The sequence below is a fragment of the Crocuta crocuta genome, unplaced genomic scaffold, assembly GCF_008692635.1.
Source record: "Crocuta crocuta isolate KB4526 unplaced genomic scaffold, BGI_CrCroc_1.0 scaffold382, whole genome shotgun sequence".
Classification (NCBI taxonomy): Eukaryota; Metazoa; Chordata; class Mammalia; order Carnivora; family Hyaenidae; genus Crocuta; species Crocuta crocuta.
Genome location: NW_027531873.1, coordinates 1,187,184 through 1,203,603, shown reverse-complemented (window position 1 = coordinate 1,203,603; position 16,420 = coordinate 1,187,184). Strand labels below are relative to the sequence as shown.

General features: G+C 44.8%; 1 protein-coding gene across 4 annotated transcripts in view; it reads left to right on the top strand.

Moving 5' to 3' along the window:
* The window catches only part of KIAA1549L (KIAA1549 like), a 254,572-nt gene that overhangs the window by 177,938 nt on the left and 60,214 nt on the right, over positions 1-16,420 (top strand). For 3 of the 4 annotated variants that reach the window (XM_077772817.1, XM_077772815.1, XM_077772818.1), the window contains 3 exons: positions 3,064-3,254; positions 10,189-10,316; positions 15,549-15,727. In XM_077772817.1, coding sequence (XP_077628943.1) covers positions 3,064-3,254; positions 10,189-10,316; positions 15,549-15,727 — 498 coding nt within the window. The remainder of the gene's footprint in view (positions 1-3,063; positions 3,255-10,188; positions 10,317-15,548; positions 15,728-16,420) is intronic. The other variant, XM_077772816.1, reaches the window with a different exon arrangement.

Sequence of the window (16,420 nt, the reverse complement as noted above, 5' to 3'; positions counted from 1 at the left end):
GTATCTAGCAGATAACTTCAACACAGTGTGAAGGGTGAGGGGCTAAATCCAGGGAGAGTGGAGGCAGAAGGGAGAGGACCAGAGCCAGCTTGTTGCCCTCATTAGGTTCCTGGGAAATCTTCGCCGCCATCAGAGACTCAGTTCCTCACAGACTAGCCAGCCCTGGACAGTAGCAGATGCCCAACCAAGATGGTAGGCTGCAGAAGGAGGGGAGATTCTGTGGGAATAACCATCAGGCAGCACTCAGATGTCCTGGCTCCACATCAGGAGGAACTGGGTGCAAATCCCAACCCCACCACACACCCGCTGTGTGAGCCTAAGGAAGCTGCTTAACCTCTGCAACCCTCGGTTTCTTTATCTTTAAAACGGAGAGTCATCATAATAATAGCAACCTCCTTGAACTGCAGTGCAGATGAAATGTTGTAACTGATGTTATGCATTCAGCACTGTACCAGTCATACCAATTGAGGCCAAAACTGTGAGCCCCTTGAGGGCAGGGACCAGCTATTATTCATCTTCGCATCTCCAGCACCAGACACAGTCTGAGGCGCAAGCCAGTGCTTTGTAACTATAGTTGGCACTACATTGAATAGGATAATGGGGGCAAAGGAGTGTTATGGAAGAGGTACCAACAGGAGGTGTGGCTGAGCAGGTGGGTCCAGCCACACTGCAAAGGGCCTTAAATGCCTTGCTGGAGAGTTTGAGTATCAAACTCTTTCTAAAATTTTTTTCTAAATGTTCATTTATTTTTGAAAGACAGAGAGATAGAGTGTGAGCAGGGGAGGGGCAGAGAGAGAGGGAGACATAAAATCTGATGCAGACTCCAGGCTCTGAGCCATCAGCACAGAGCCCAATGCAGGGCTCAAACCCACGAACTGCAAGATCATGACCTGAGCAGAAGTCAGTTGCTTAACCAACTGAGCCACCCAGGTGCCCTGAAACATTTTTTCTTTTTAAGTAGGTTTCGCGCCTAGCATAGAGCCCAACACAGGCCTTGAACTCAACACCCTGAGATCAAGACCTGGGCTGAGATCAAGAGTCAGATGCTTAACTGACTGGGCCACTCAGGTGCCCCCCGCCCCCATGAGAGACTTTTATGGCAGAGGACATGACTTGATGTGGTTTTCAGAGAGATAACTTGGGAAGCTGGTCAAGGGTGAGCCTAGAAAGGATCTGAATGGAAGCAACAAGACCAAGCCAGGAGACAATGAAACCGTGGACCTGGAGAGAGAAGCTCAGCTCCTAGAAACACTGGTTGGAGGAGCAGGCAATTCCATAGTCTAGGAATGTGACCAGGCTGTTCAAAGGCTCCGTTCTGTTTCATGTGCCACCATATGAGGGAGGGAAATGAGCGGACAAACACTGATCCCGAAGCATGTTCCCAGATCCCGGCACAGAAAGTCTGTGGTCACCGTTTGGGTCAGAGTGTGTGTCTCAGTAAAGAGGGAGGGCTAAGCACAATTTCCAGAGTGAGTTTCCCTGGGAATTGGGGGAACTGGCCATTGCAGAACTACAGACAGCCCAAAATAAGGAAGCTTTGCTGGATTTAGCACTAAAACTCCATCCTGTCCTGAGATACAGTAGTAAGATTTGATGGGCTGGGCCACAGTCCTAGGCCGTTCCATCTAGCCAGAGCCTCTCTGTTACATTTCTTAGCTAAATTTACTGCTGAAGGAGGGAATGTCACGTTCTGGTGGAGGTGAAGCTTCTTCCCCAAATTTTCTTTTCTTTCCTCTTCTTTTTTAAGTAGGCTCCATGCCCAACATGGAGCCCAAATGGAGCTTGAACTCATGAGTCTGAGATTAAGACCTGAGCTGAGATTGTGGGACACTTAACAGATCAAGTCACCCAGGCACCCTTCATCCCCAAATTTTCTTGAAAAGAATCACTGATTTCTATTTCACTGGGTCATGACTTAATAGGAAGGCAAATAATATTAACTAATACCGATTGAACATTTACAGCGTGCCAGGTACTTCACTAAATGCTGAACATGCATTTACCTACTTAATCCATGCAGCATCTCTTTGAGATGCTTCCACTTATTTACACATTTGATCCTATTTGTCCTACACATTCGATCTCCATATTATAGGTGAAGAAACTAATGTGCCAAGAATTTCAGTATCTTCCCCGAGGTCACCCGGCTTAAATGTGGGAGAACCGGGATTGGAACCCAGACAGTCTGCTTTTGGAGACTGACCCCAGAGTCCTGCCTTAAATCTGTGTTATGATGCTCTGGGGCGTAAAGCAGAATAGAGACACTCCCAGGAATTATTTAAATACACCTCTTGGTTTTTCATTGCCCCACTAATAGATATCTACTGGGCTTTGTTCACAGCTGTCCTATTCACTTGGGATTTCAGACATTGTGGAATAAAAACCTTGCTAATTACCCAGTAATGAATCATAGGAGAGTCATAGGTCTGGATTTGAGTGATTCCATAAATTACATTTTATTATTAATGGTTGTACTGCTTCACATGTGGAAGCACATTTCTTTCCCTCTGTTTTCAGAGCTGTGACTCTGCTTTCATACTCGTGGGTGGCTTAGGTAAAGCAGATCTGATTATCATCATTTCTCAGATGAAAAAAAATAGCGTTCAGAATTCCAGGGGCTTGGCAAAGCCCCAGACCCCTTACTATGCATAAAGCCATGTGAAAGTGGGGCTCAGGTATGACAAGATGTTCCTAGGCAAGAAATGATACAGGACCTATTTCATATATTAATTAAGAGTCTCTAATTAGCAGTATCCGGTGACATAAAATTGGTGGTTTAAAATTCCTGAAAGAAGTTTGTTCTCACACACATACTTGCATCTAGTTTACAGTATTCATTTTTCCAAGGAAGTCTTCTCTCTAGAGATTCTATAGCTACACAGAATTAGCACAGATTCTGATTTTGCAGATAGAAATTATGAGGGAGATTTGAGTTAACTCTTGTTCATCAGAAAGCTAAGTATGGTCCTGTCACATGGAGTCTCCTGCTCATCTTCACTTAAAGCTGTCATTAGAGTCACACTTTGCCAGAAATGTGACCACAAATCTGTTTCCTCTTTGCAGCCTGTGCAAGGCTTTGATTATGCCAAGCAGCACCTGGGCCAGCAAGGGGCGGATGAGGAGGTGGTCCCTGTGACTCAGGAAACGGTGGTCTTACCGCTCCCTGTTAGAGATGCTCCTGCCTCTCAGGAAAGAGACATTGCCCAGGACGGAAGCACCATCAAGACGGCCAAGTCCACCGAAACCAGAAAGAGGTAGGCACGGGGCCAACTTCTGCCTCTCTCAGCAAGGGAATCATTGATGCTGAGAGCAGTGGAAGCCTCAAGTTAGTACCACTTTTCTCTTTGAATATTCCTCCCTTTAGGGGTGCCCAGGTGGCTCAGTTGGTTGAGCATCCGACTTTGGCTCGAGTCATGATCTTGCCGTTTGTGAGTTCAAGCCCCACACTGGGCTGGCTGCTGTGAGAGCAGAGCCCGCTTTGGATCCTCTGGCCCCCTCTCTCTCTGCTGCTTCCCCACTTGTACTCTCTCAAAAAATAAAATAAACATTTAAAAATGAATGAATGAATGAGTGAATGAATGAATGAATGAATGAATTCTCCCTTCAGGGTTGTCTGGGTGGCTCAGTTGGTCAAGCATCCAACTCTTGATCTCGGCTCAGGTCATGATCCCATGGTTTGTGGGTTTGAGCCCCACATCAGGCTCCATACTGACAGTGTGGAGGCTGCTTAGGATTCTCTCTCTCTCTCTCTCTCTCTCTCTCTCTCTCTCTCTTTCTCCCCCACCCCAGCTCATGCTCACTCTCTCTCCAAATAAATAAATAAACTTTAAAAAATCCCCTTGGGGTACCTGGACAGCTCAGTAGGTCATGATCTCGCTGTTCATGAGTTTGAGCCCCACATCAGGCTCTATACCAACAGCTTAGAGCCTGGAGCATGCTTCGGATTCTGTGCCCCCCTCTCTCTCTGCCCTCTCCCTGTTCACCTCTGTCTCTCTCTCTCTCTCTCTGTCTCAAAAATAAATAAACATTAAAAAACAAAAACAAAATTTCCCTTCACGCTAAAGTAGGTGACAGGAATCACAATACTTGCTTCTCATTGAGCCGTCCTTTGTAAGGTTTTACATCACTGATGAGCCATGACAGCAGAGATTTTGCTTTCATATTTATTACAACAGATGTGGCACTGGCATCACACTTAGGTTTTTTTTTTCAACTGATCTTAAAAGCAGTGCCTTTGATTCAGTAGAGTTGTATTTTATCTGGCAGTTTTTTAGTCGTTTATGGTTTTAGTTCAAAAACTGTTTTTAGGAGGTTTTTTTATCATGAACAGAGCACTTTGACAGGCATAAGAAGGCCTACAGAAAGGTTTATGATTGGTTCCTGACCCCAAGGATCTCATGATTGAGAGACCGAGGGATAAATACCTGGAAACCAAGCATGATGTGCAGGTGCTCATGGAAGAGTCTGAATGAAGTGCTATGGAAAAGAAAGGGTGAACTTAAATCTGGTGAGGGAAAGGATGGTGGAGGAGCTTATGTTTTAGCTGGACCTCAGAGGGTCAGTGGAGTGTCAGTAGTTGTGGAGAGGTCATTCACTTAATGGTGAATATGCCTAGGGTTTAGAGTTCACAATGGTTGGGATTCAGTGAAGGATGAAATCAGACGATAGGTGAAAATTGTAGAGGGTCTTTACTGCCAGGCTATGGAGTTTGACCTTTATTCTCTGGGCAGTGGGGAGCCACTGAAAGTTCTTCAGGAAGACAGTGATGTCCAGCCTGAATTTTAGAAAGACTGCTCCAGTGGCAGTGTGGATGATAGATGGGAGAAGTTAGGCTAGAGGCCAGGAGACTTGTTGTAAGGACTTTACAATAATATTGTAAAGAGGTAATGAACTCTATGGCAAGGGGTGTTGGCTGGACAAACCAACTCCCATTGCCAAGTCCCTTCTCTGTTGCCTGAGACCACAATGGAGGCTAGAAAAGCTACATCATCCCTGCCTTCTTTCTTCTCTCCCTCGCTTCACCTAAGAGATATTAACTGACTGGTGTTTTCCAGGCACTGGGGAGACTGCAGCGAACAAGACAAAGCTCCCACTCTCGTGTGCTTACAATCCAGTGGGGAGAGATACACAAAAAACAGAGAAATAGATACATAGTAAGTTGGGTGGTGATGCATATGAAGAAGAAAACCAAAGGATGGTAAGAAGATAGAGCAATGGAAAGGGAGATGTGATGCTATTTTACTGACGAAGTCAGGGAAGGCCTTTCTGATAAAAGTGGCACTTGAGAAAGACCTGAATGAAATGATGTTTAAGCCTCAAAGCTATCTTGCAGAAGAATGTTCTGAGCAGATGGAATAGTATGTGCAAAGCCCAGAGGAGGGAATCTCTTAACATACTTAGAGAAGAGCAAGAAGGGCAAAGAGACCAATGTGAACTCAGGAGGAAATGGTGGTAGATGGATCAGAGAAGTTGTCTGAATTTGATCATATTAGGCTTTTATTGACCAAAGTCGGGACTTGGGATTTTATTGTGAGTAAAGATCAGAAGTCATTGGAGGGTTTTTAAAACAGTGACATGATGTGACTTGCAGTTTTAAAGGATCACTCTGGCTGCTGTATGGAAAACAGACTGTATAGAAGTGGAGTGGAAGAAGAGAGATAGTTAGGAGGCTATTACAGTTGTCTAGGTGATGTACATGGTGGTGTGGGTCAAGGCATGGTGGTGTGAGAAGTGATAGGATTCTAGACATGTTTTGAAGGGAGAGCTATAGTAACCCTTGTTTTGCTGGGTTGTTGGGAGGAGTGGAAATAGATAGGGTGAATTTGCCATTGGTTGTATTGGAGAGGACTAGAAGAGAAGAAATTTGTAGGGGATGATCATGAGCTTGGAGGTCGGCATGTTAAGTTTGAAATGTCACTTAGACATTTAAGTGAAAGTGTTTGGAACTCAGCTAACTATGGGAGTCTGGGATTCAGAGGAGAGGTCCAGAGTAGAAATATAAATGGAGGAGTTGTCCGTATTTAGTTATTTAAAGCTGGGACACTGGATGGGGTCCCTGGGAGAGTATAGATAGAGAAGAGACCCCCAACCTGACCCCTGGAACATTGCAATGATTAGAGGTCTAGATGATGAAGAGGAATCAGCACAGGAGACCAAAAAGCATCAGGAAAAAAGTGCTGAGGAGGACAAAGCAAGAATGGAATCCAGGAAGCCAAGAGAAGGGAGAAGTTTGAAGGGGAAAGAAGGATTGTCTTTGTCAGATACACAAATTTTGCACGGAGTCATGCCAAAAGTCTGTGTTTTTCCTCCAGGAGCTCTTTGTACCTCAGAGGTACAGAGAAACAGAAGGTTGAGTTTCAGCCTGGGTAGGAAAGAAGGTTGAGGGGATGTGGTTGAGTTATCTATTGCTCCACAATAAACTACTCAAAAGCTTATCAGCCTGAAATAGCAGCCATTTATTTAGCTCATGATTTTTGGTGGGTCAGAAGTTTGGTCTTAGCTCAAGTAAGTGGTGGTTCTGGGCTGAGCTAAGCTTGGTTAATCTCAGCTGGGCTCACTCATGTGTCTATAGTCAGGTGGTAGGTTGGCCAGGCTGGCTTGTTGATGATAACAACCTGGGGTGGCCAGATAACTGGGGCCCCTTGCTACATGGCCTCTCATCCTCCAGCAGGCCAGCTCCTGCTTTCTCACAGGGTTGTTGCAGAGTTCTATGTATGGCAAGAAAACAAGCCCCCAAGGGCAAGCACTTCTCAAATCAGTCAAGTTTGCTAACAAGACACATGATCTAGTCCAGAGACAGCATGGGAGGAGGCTACCAAAGCTTGGTTACAGGGAGGTGGGAGTAAATTGGGATCAGACCTGCAACAGTCTGCCCCAGCACGAGGAGTTGAAACATACAGAGAAGCGATAGATTATTTATCTGAGTTGACTGGCAAGTAGAATTACCTACAGTAATTATTCTCATTATGATCTTTGCCAAATACAATAAAGCATGCTAAAAACTTACTTGTCGGGGCACCTGGGTGGCTCAGTCGGTTAAGCGTCTGACTTCAGCTCAGGTCATGATCTCACAGTTCATGAGTTCGAGCCCCGCATCAGGCTCTGTGCTAACAGCTAGCTCAGAGCCTGGAGCCTGTTTCAGATTCTGTATCTCCCTCTCTCTCTGACCCTCCCCTGTTCATGCTGTCTCTCTCTCTCTCAGAAATAAATAAAACAAAAAAATTAAAAAAAAAAACTTATTTATCACCTATTAGAGGACACTGAAAAGAGGTAAATAGAATTACTAAAATTAGAATATTAACATAGCACTGCTGGGAAGAATAAAAATTATTTTCTACCCATTCTACTTGAATGATTTAAATCATGTAAAGATTTCTTTAAAAAAATATCTTTTTGGGGGGCGCCTTGGTGGCTCAGTTGGTTGAGTGTCCTATTCTTGGTTTTGGCTCAGGTCGTGATCTCATGATTTCATGAGTTCAAGCCCTGCATTGGGCTCTGTGCTGAGACTGCAGAGCCTGCTTGGAATTCTCTCTCTCTCCCTCTCTCTCTTCCCCTCCTCCACTCACACCGTCCCCAGAAGAGGGGGACTATTGAGCTCAGTAGCCTAAAATTATAGCCTCACACGTGGCATTTTCTTGCTTTCAGAAACAGTTTTGTTACTGTCATATGAGTGGACACACACATGAATCTCACCTTACGCTTTTGACCAGAAGTTTGAGTTAATGGCTCCATGTAAACATAAGGCCACAAGTGGATGAAAGAATAAAGCAGAGTTGGAGTTTCTCTCCAGAAATGTGTTCATTCATACCTTTCCCTGGAGTGAGAGTAACAGCCAGAAAATTGTTTCAGGATCAAATGAAGGAAAGAATATGCAAATGCTATGCTGTTAAGTATTTCGTGAATGTAAAAATAGGTTACAAGAAGGCTTTCCCCTTCCTTCCTTTCTGGACCTCAGTGAAAGCCTTGTTATCCTAATAAAGCCAGCTGGAAAAATAGGTGTCATTAACTGTGAGGTTCTGAAAATAATCCAAGGGCTTATGTCTTCTCTTTGTATGTATATTTATACAGCCAGCACTCAGCGATCAAGTAGCTGTTGAGTAAATAATATGTACTTAATAAATTATCTGGGGCGCCTGGTTGGCTCAGTCAGTGGAGCACGTGACTATTGATCTCAGGGTTGTAGGTCTAAGCCCCATGTTGGGGGTATAAATTACTTTAAAAAACAAAATCTTTAAAAAAAAATTAATGCCTTATCCATGGGGCACCTGGGTGGCTCAGTTGGATAAGCGCCCGACTTCAGCTCAGGTCATGATCTCACGATTCGTGGGTTCAAGCCTCGCATCAAGCTCTGTGCTGACAGCTCAGAGACTGGAGCCTATCTTCGGATTCTGTATCTCCCTCTCTCTCTCTCTCTGACCCTCCCCTACTCACGCTGTTTCTTTCTCTCTCTCAAAAAAAAAAAAAATTAATTAATTAATTAATTAATGCCTTATCCATATTTTCTCAAGCTGCATTCTTTGTATTTCTTTCTTATGGTGAAAGAGATTTGGTGCCAAATAAACTGGGAAATGCTGGATTCAATAACAGGAGATGATAGGACTCTATATGGTAGGACTGATGAAGCCCTTGATATGTTAATGTGCATCAGGACTATCCAAAGAAGGAATATTATAAACAACATTTCCCAAACTTACACTTACCTGTGGAACTTTGGCAAGGACGTCTCATTTGGCTCTGCTGTTGTATGGAACCCTCTGGGCAGATTTTGCATTACCCCATGGATGTGAGTGGGCGCTGTCATTGGTCATGGTTTTGGGGCGCTGAAGTACATTAAAGAGTACAGAACTGAGAATTCTAAATACCCATAGGACGAAGAGGGAGAGGGGAGGGGAAGGACACAGAGCATCTACAAAGATACATAGCTTCTACTTAAGAAGCTACTTACTTACTGGTTGAGTACTGAGTGTTATTCCAGTCAATTTTCCATTGTAGGGGCCTTTAGGTTCTGAATCTGAACAATTGACAGAGAAGAATAAATAGTTTGTTGAGGCCTCTGGATATCTGCCTCCTAATTGTCTCCACAGAAGGGAAGGCAGTTGGACTTTATGATGATCCAAGACCTGAGGGAGAATGAATGCCAGCAGGGGCTCTGAGAGCCCCTTTCCCACAGAGTTCCGGAAGACCAGAATCACCCCCCAATCCCCCACCTAAGGGAAGGGGAGAAGGCCCTGTGGCTTTCCCTGTGTGAGGCCCGCCTCATCGGAGGGCATTGTAGGACTTTGTAGGGGCTCTGGTGTGGGAGGGAGAGCCCCTACCTACAGGGGGAGCCCTGGTTTCCAGGACTGATTTGCCACTTCCCAACTCGGCTCAGGATAAAACACCCCGCCTCCTTGACCATCACATTCCTCACTTGCTAAACAAGGGTGACAGTCACCGAACCAGTGGCTTGTCATAATGATCCACTAACAGTTTTGAAAGCGTCTGCATAGTCCTTGGCACCTACTTGGTGCTTCTGAGGGGGAGCCCTTGGAGAACACGGTGGTGTCCCAGTAGCTCTGTGTACCGGTATTCCTGGCACAATGCCCAGCACAGAGCTGGTGCACATGGAAGTATTTCCTCAAGAAATGAGTAGTTTAAATTGGTAGTTTCAAATATAAGTGGTTACCAGTTAGCACGGTGAAAGAACGTGTGAGTGTGCACACGGGCAGGTATGTGAGAGACAGAATAAAGACCTCAGTGAGGGAGTGACTTAGGCTTTAGTGGCCAAAGTATATTCTGTAAAGGGAATAGGCAGAGAGAACCGTGTGTAATGCACGTCCCTGCAGATGCCACGTGAATAAATGCTCTGCAAAGTGCTGTGTTTTAAAAGGAGGGCATACTTACAAACGCCATACCGCCGTTTCCATAGACACTGGGGGTTAATGGAACAGAGATGGGACCTGAGGGCTGCACTCACTGAACTTCTCTTCTGAGGTAAGCGCTTCACGTAAATGATGCCCTCCACAGCGAGCAGCTGCTTAACCCACCCGGCAGTGTGGGGCTTCTCGTGTTTTCTTTTCCTGTATCAGTTTTTTGCGGATAAAACCAGAACGAAAGGCGACGGACATAAACTGTGCAAATAAAATAACCTTGAGAGGAGGCTGCTGGAGTCAAAACTCACGGTCTCCCTGTTGCTATGGTTACTTCCAGCAGGTCGCCCAGTGAGAATGGCTCTGTCATCAGCAAGGAATCAGGGAAGCCCAGCTCAGGGAGGCGCTCGCCCCAGAATGTAATGGCACAGCAGAAAGTGACAAAGGAGGAAGCACGGAAGAGAAATGGTGAGAAGCTCTCCTTACCATCACCACCCCTGGGCCCATCCCACACACACTTGCACACACCTGTGCTTTAGCCCTACTTTCTTCTCTCTGGTGTGCCCCAGAAAGGTCAGGAGAGTCTGCTACCTACCTCCTGGGGTATCGCCTCTCCCCCTTCTCTGGATTATTGTGTCTCACGCCCTCTGCTCCCTGTTCTCACAGAGTTGAACAGCACCTTAGAAAAGCTCTGTGCATCCTGAGCTGACATTTGCTTTGAGATGTCTCTAATTCTTGGCTGAATTGACAGGATTCCCAGCCACAGGTCCACTTGGATGGCAGCTCTCTGACTCACTGCTGGTTTTGGAGATTACCCTCATGTTCTTGCCCTGACTCCCTTGATAAGTCTTCGGGGCTCAGTCTCTTACAGTAAATCCGGATGCCGCCAATCCACCTCTCCCGGGAAAAATAACACAGTAATAAATCTGTCATCATAAAAATCAGCCCATGCTTCTGCCTTTAGTCTCCAGGGAAACGTAACTGTTTGGTTTCTCTCTCACACAGATCTTTTCCCTCCCTATAAAGGATGGGTGTTGGGGTTTATTTAGAAGTCGTCAGAACTACCTTACTGTGTGGCTGCACTATCTATACATTGCGTCTGTCAGACATTCTTGTGTGTCCCCTCCTCCTGATCCTACCTTTGTCCTGGCCGCCATCTCCACGCGCCCCTTCCATGTGTGATGCTGGCTGACTGGAGCCCAGGTTCAAGTACCTGGTGCCGCCACTCAGATTAGAAGAAATGGCTTTCGGGTTTCAATGGGTTGTTAGGTGGAATCCTACAGAAATGCCACAGGAAAAGCCAGACAGCCTGGCATGCGGGTTAGCTGTGCTTCCCTTATAAAGGAATTTGATGGAGTGTGGTTCAGGGACTCTCTCTTGGAGATAGTTCCAGAATATTCTTTTGGGTTTTTTTTTTCTGACCCAAAAAAGAAAGACGAGGAATAATGTTACACAATGGATTTGTCTTCTGCAAGGACAATGTGATCTCCATTCCCATTTCCAGCCATTATATAAAGCACTGGTTTTAACTGTCATACTGATTTGATTCTTGAATTTCTTCTGCTACTGAATTCCCATGGTCTGTAACATAGAGTCTGTGCTTTCTGCACCAGAATCAGGGTCTGGCATGTGGGGTTTTCTTGGAATATCTACCCTACCTGAGACCACCAGCAATCCTACCTACCACCTCTCTGCCAAGCCAGCTCACAGAAGGCTTCCCAGAAATATAGGAAGTCAAATCAAAGTCTGTCTTCCCACACATGTCCCATCACCCACCCAGGTCCTCAGATGACCTTGAATTACTCAGTATATGTCTTCCTCAGACATTCTTACTATGCATATGACAACACACACAATCTTTTTTGTTGTATTGCTTTGTTTTTTAATAAAACGAATCAATGTACATACTGTTCTGTGCCCTTTTGCTTGGTTAAAAACGTACAATGTACAGACTCCTCTGTCAGTAAATCACATTTACAAGATGATGCCCTTCTCTGTCCCTTGCACTTGATCCACAGAGGAGGAGGGAGCAGGGCCTGTTTCAGACCCTATCACTATGCACCCTGGCTGGGGAGACACTGACCTTCCCAAAATGTTCCTGCTGACCTTCCGTTCTTGTTTTTCCACCTCTCTACCTGCCTTCTTATTGTTTAGGTCACTTTGATTGTTTAAGTATCAATCTCAGAAATAACAAGAGCCGTCTGCATGAATGAAACCCAATTACTGTGCTATGCTGAGGTTTTAATATGTTTGTTCTATTAAAAAGCCATCCTTTCTCCGGGTTTATGATGCTTCATTGCATTTTATTTTTTTGCCAGAAGGAAACCCAGTGAGTTTTCAGGGTTGGCCGCTTCTCTTGTACCTCAGGTTCCCATTCAGGGAGGTTCTGCTTGAAATTTTCACATAGAAATGATGGGACCAATTTGTTTAAGGTGAAATCCAGTAGATGTGAAACCCATCAGAATTCTGAATGGACCTTCCATAGCACCTACATTTATCCTTTTCTTAATCATAGGACTCTACATTCTCATATATCCGCTAGGTTAGAGTTCACCAAAATATCAGTAGTATATTTTATTGGATTGAAAGATAAGCTGAAGGGAGGGACGGAGGGAGGGAAGGAGGAAGGGAGGAAGGGAGGAAGGGAGGAAGGAAGGAAGGAAGGAAGGAGGGAAGGAGGGAAGGAAGGAGGGAAGGAAGGAAGGAAGGAAGGAAGGAAGGAAGGAATTCCTGATTTATGGAAGTTAAAACCAACAGTGAAAGTAAGACACAACTAGATTGGGGACAGTAGCATTTATGATGATGCTGATGTGATGGTGTCTAGGACACTTCCACAGGTTAGCTGTGGCCCTTTCCTTTAGCATTCTCCTACATTTTTTTCCTTTAGGGACTAATTATGCATCAAATATTCCCACCAACCTCCTGTACTCCCACACTTTAATAAATCAATATTTAATGTAATATCTTTTTCTGTCAGTCTTTTGGCAGGGGGCAGGATAACTAATTATTTTTCTTGTAAACCTAGAGGGATTATTGTACACATCTGAATCTTATTTGAGAATAAGGATGGGCAAGAACTGTAGTTTGTACAACTTCCGCGGTACAGCTATGCTCTCTCTTTACTCTGCCCACACAGGGTAGGAGGTGAGAGTGTCACAACCCAGAATCAGTAAAACTGCTCTGTACCATCTCTTCACCCTCTGCATGGTTTAGTGATCACAGAACTTTTAACTTTACATGTTCACCTGTTTTGCAGGTACTGACAACTAACAACAATCTCCTTTTCTAAGTCAGGAAATTGTAGTCATTCCTTCCTTCCTTCCTCCATTCAGAAAACCCTTATTAAAAGCCAACTACACATGAGACATCCTTAAAGGCAATAGGCATCTGCCTTTTAAAGGGTAGGCAAGAATGGAGTCTATATTCCAGGGGCAGAGATGGGGACAGGTTAAATCAACGCAAGTCAGCAGAGATAAGTGCTATGAAAAAAGTAAAACAACAAGCCGATGGGCAGGTTATTTTAGATTCGTGGATAAGGAAGTTCTTTTTCAAGCTGCAGCTGAAAAATAAGAAGGAACTAGGCCTGTAAAGACCTAGGGAAAGAGTATTCTGAGAGGAGAGAACACCTCATACAGAATCCCAGAGGTGAGAACAAGCCTGATGTAGGCCATTCAGGAAGGCCATTGTAGCCAGAGCAGAGTGGATAAGGTGAGAGGTAGGAAAGTTGCTCAGCCTGGTGGTGAGGGCCAACTCACAAAGACTCAGGGTTTTATTCTGAGAGAGATGAGACTTTGGAGGGTTCTGATTGTAGGAGTCCTGTGATCTGGTTACCTTTTGAAGACATAATCATCCTGGCTGCTGTGACTATGTATCTTAGGTAGGACAACAAGAGTGGAAGCTCGCAGGAGAGAGGTTGTTTAGGTGTATTAGGTATTTATCACTGCATAACAAATGATCCCTAACACCTGGCAACCAAAAATGACAATCCATGTTTATTAGCTTGTGTTGTCTGTGGATCAGGAATTCAGGAGTGGCTTAGTTGGGTGGTTCTGGCTCAGAGTACCCCAGGAGGTCACGGACATGATATTGACCTGGGTTGTAGTCATCTAAAGGCTTGGCTGGGACTGCAGAATCCACTTACAAAATGGCTTGCTCGCATAGTTATTGGAAGCAGTCTCAGTTTCTTGCTGCATGGACCTCTTCATAGGGCTGTTTGGGTGTCCTCATAATATGGTAGCTGACTTTCCCCAGAGTAAGTGATCCACTAGAGAGCAAGGTGGAAGCCACAAAGTTTGTTGTTGTTATTGTTGTTTTTAATGACCTAGCCTTGGAAGTAACACACTGTCATTTCTGCTATTTCCTTTCGGTTACACGGGTCAGTCCTATTCATCATGACCGTGAATATCAGAAAGCAGGAATTAGTGGGTGCCATCTTGGAGGCTGGCTGCCATAGATGGCTTTCATAGTAGTTGTCCAGGTCTGACAGGCAAGAATTGCCCAACAAAACTCTACTCTAAAAGATGTATGAGTAGAGATTTTCTTCTGTCATTGGCTGTTTGGTGGCCTGCTATTTGCAAATAAGTCCACAGAGCCACGAAATACTCCAATTGCAGCCCGTTGTTAGACTATGAGGTGTTTTGACCCCATTGTAAAATAACAATTTACTCAGCTTAATTTGACAAATCTATGATTATGATAAAGTGACAATATGATACAAACCATGTGTTTCTCGGTAATTTAAATGACATCCCAATCTCTTGAGCAAGTAGTAAGAGAGATGAATACACTTCTATTAACATTCATATTTTATAGAATACCTATTTTGCTCCCAAAGTGCCTACTGGTCTGGTTGTTTGAACAGGCTTAATTTATGTCTTGCCCGGCCATGCTCGATAAACTGTCATTCTTAGAGTTACCTAATGGGACTGTGCTTTAAGCACAAGTCAATCAGCAAGATACCACTGGCCCTGAAACTTCCGCCAGCTTAGTTATGGAAGCACGAGGCAGACTGGCGTCTTCCAACAATCAGGGCAGAATTCTCTGTCAGAGGGGAGAATTACTTTAACAGAGCGTAGGCAGAATTCACCCTATTTAATTAGGGAAGTTGTCTATAGTTTTAAATTAGTTTCTCTGGCAGCTATTTCTTAGCTTCCTTTTGTTTCGACAAATGAAAAAACCCAAACCCAAATTGTTGGAGAAGCAGCCTTGAGAAAGAAAACAATAAACCAAGTGTTAGCAGCAATTCCTGTGGCTGGTTGACCAGGGAAGACTTATTACCCTAACATGGCACAAAAATGAGTGGCTTTGGTGGCATAGACTGAACTGAATGCTGTTATTCTTTTGACTGTCATATTGTTAAGAATCGTTGCCAGATTTGGTCAACCTGTACTTTTCTCATCTCTCATCTCCCAACTCCAAAAACATTTTGTCACAATTTTGAAAGAATGGTTTTTACTGTTTACATTCAAACCTTTATGGTTCTTTCCTACCCATTGATCATGCAGTGGAGGAATGAATTGTATAGATCTTAAGAGAAACCCTTGAACAATAGCGAGCCCTTGGCAAAGAACCAGGTGCTGTTGTTGCTGAGGTCACTTTGAATAAAGTCATGTCCTTAGGCATTGAGCCTTACACACACTCCCCCAGGATCATGCAGCTCCCCTACACAATAAAAATCAATGTGTTCATGTTGTGCTTCAGTGCCTGCAAGTGATGAAGAGGAAGGAGCAGTGCTTTTTGACAACTCTGGCAAGGCAGCTGCCGATCCCTTCGACACGTCCTCTGGATCTGTGCAGCTCATTGCGATAAAACCCACGGCCCTCCCTGTGGTGCATCCCACATCGGACCGGAGCCAGGAGTCGGCCATCCTCAACGGTGAGGTGAGTACCTGCCGACCCAGAGCGAGGGAGAGCCAGTGCAGCCAGGCCTCTGGGAATTCAGACTCAAAGACACCACCTGGGAATGCGGGCTGCAGGTTGCATCCAGGAATACAGGGCTCTATCAGTCATTTTTACCTCCGTGTGCACAGGCCTTGGGGTGGGGGGGTGGGGTGAATCAGGACACGAGTCACCTAAAATGAGTTTGCTGGGTGATGTTTTTGAGGAATTTTTGCCTTTCTTAGGAAGCCCAAGGGGACTTTTTAAAAACTGTAGTTNATGCGGGCTGCAGGTTGCATCCAGGAATACAGGGCTCTATCAGTCATTTTTACCTCCGTGTGCACAGGCCTTGGGGTGGGGGGGGTGGGGTGAATCAGGACACGAGTCACCTAAAATGAGTTTGCTGGGTGATGTTTTTGAGGAATTTTTGCCTTTCTTAGGAAGCCCAAGGGGACTTTTTAAAAACTGTAGTTATGGGGGCACCTGGATGACTCAGTCAGTAGAGCATGTGACACTTGATCTTGGGGTTGTGGGTTCAAAACCTGCATTGAGAGTGGAGTTTATTTTTAAATTATGGGTTTTTTAAAACTGTAGTTATGGAGAGAGACATCAGAAATTCTTCCCCACCCCCTTACACACAACCTTCTTCCTTGTTTGGTAGCTCTCCTAGACTGTTCATTATGGGTGCCAGTTGTA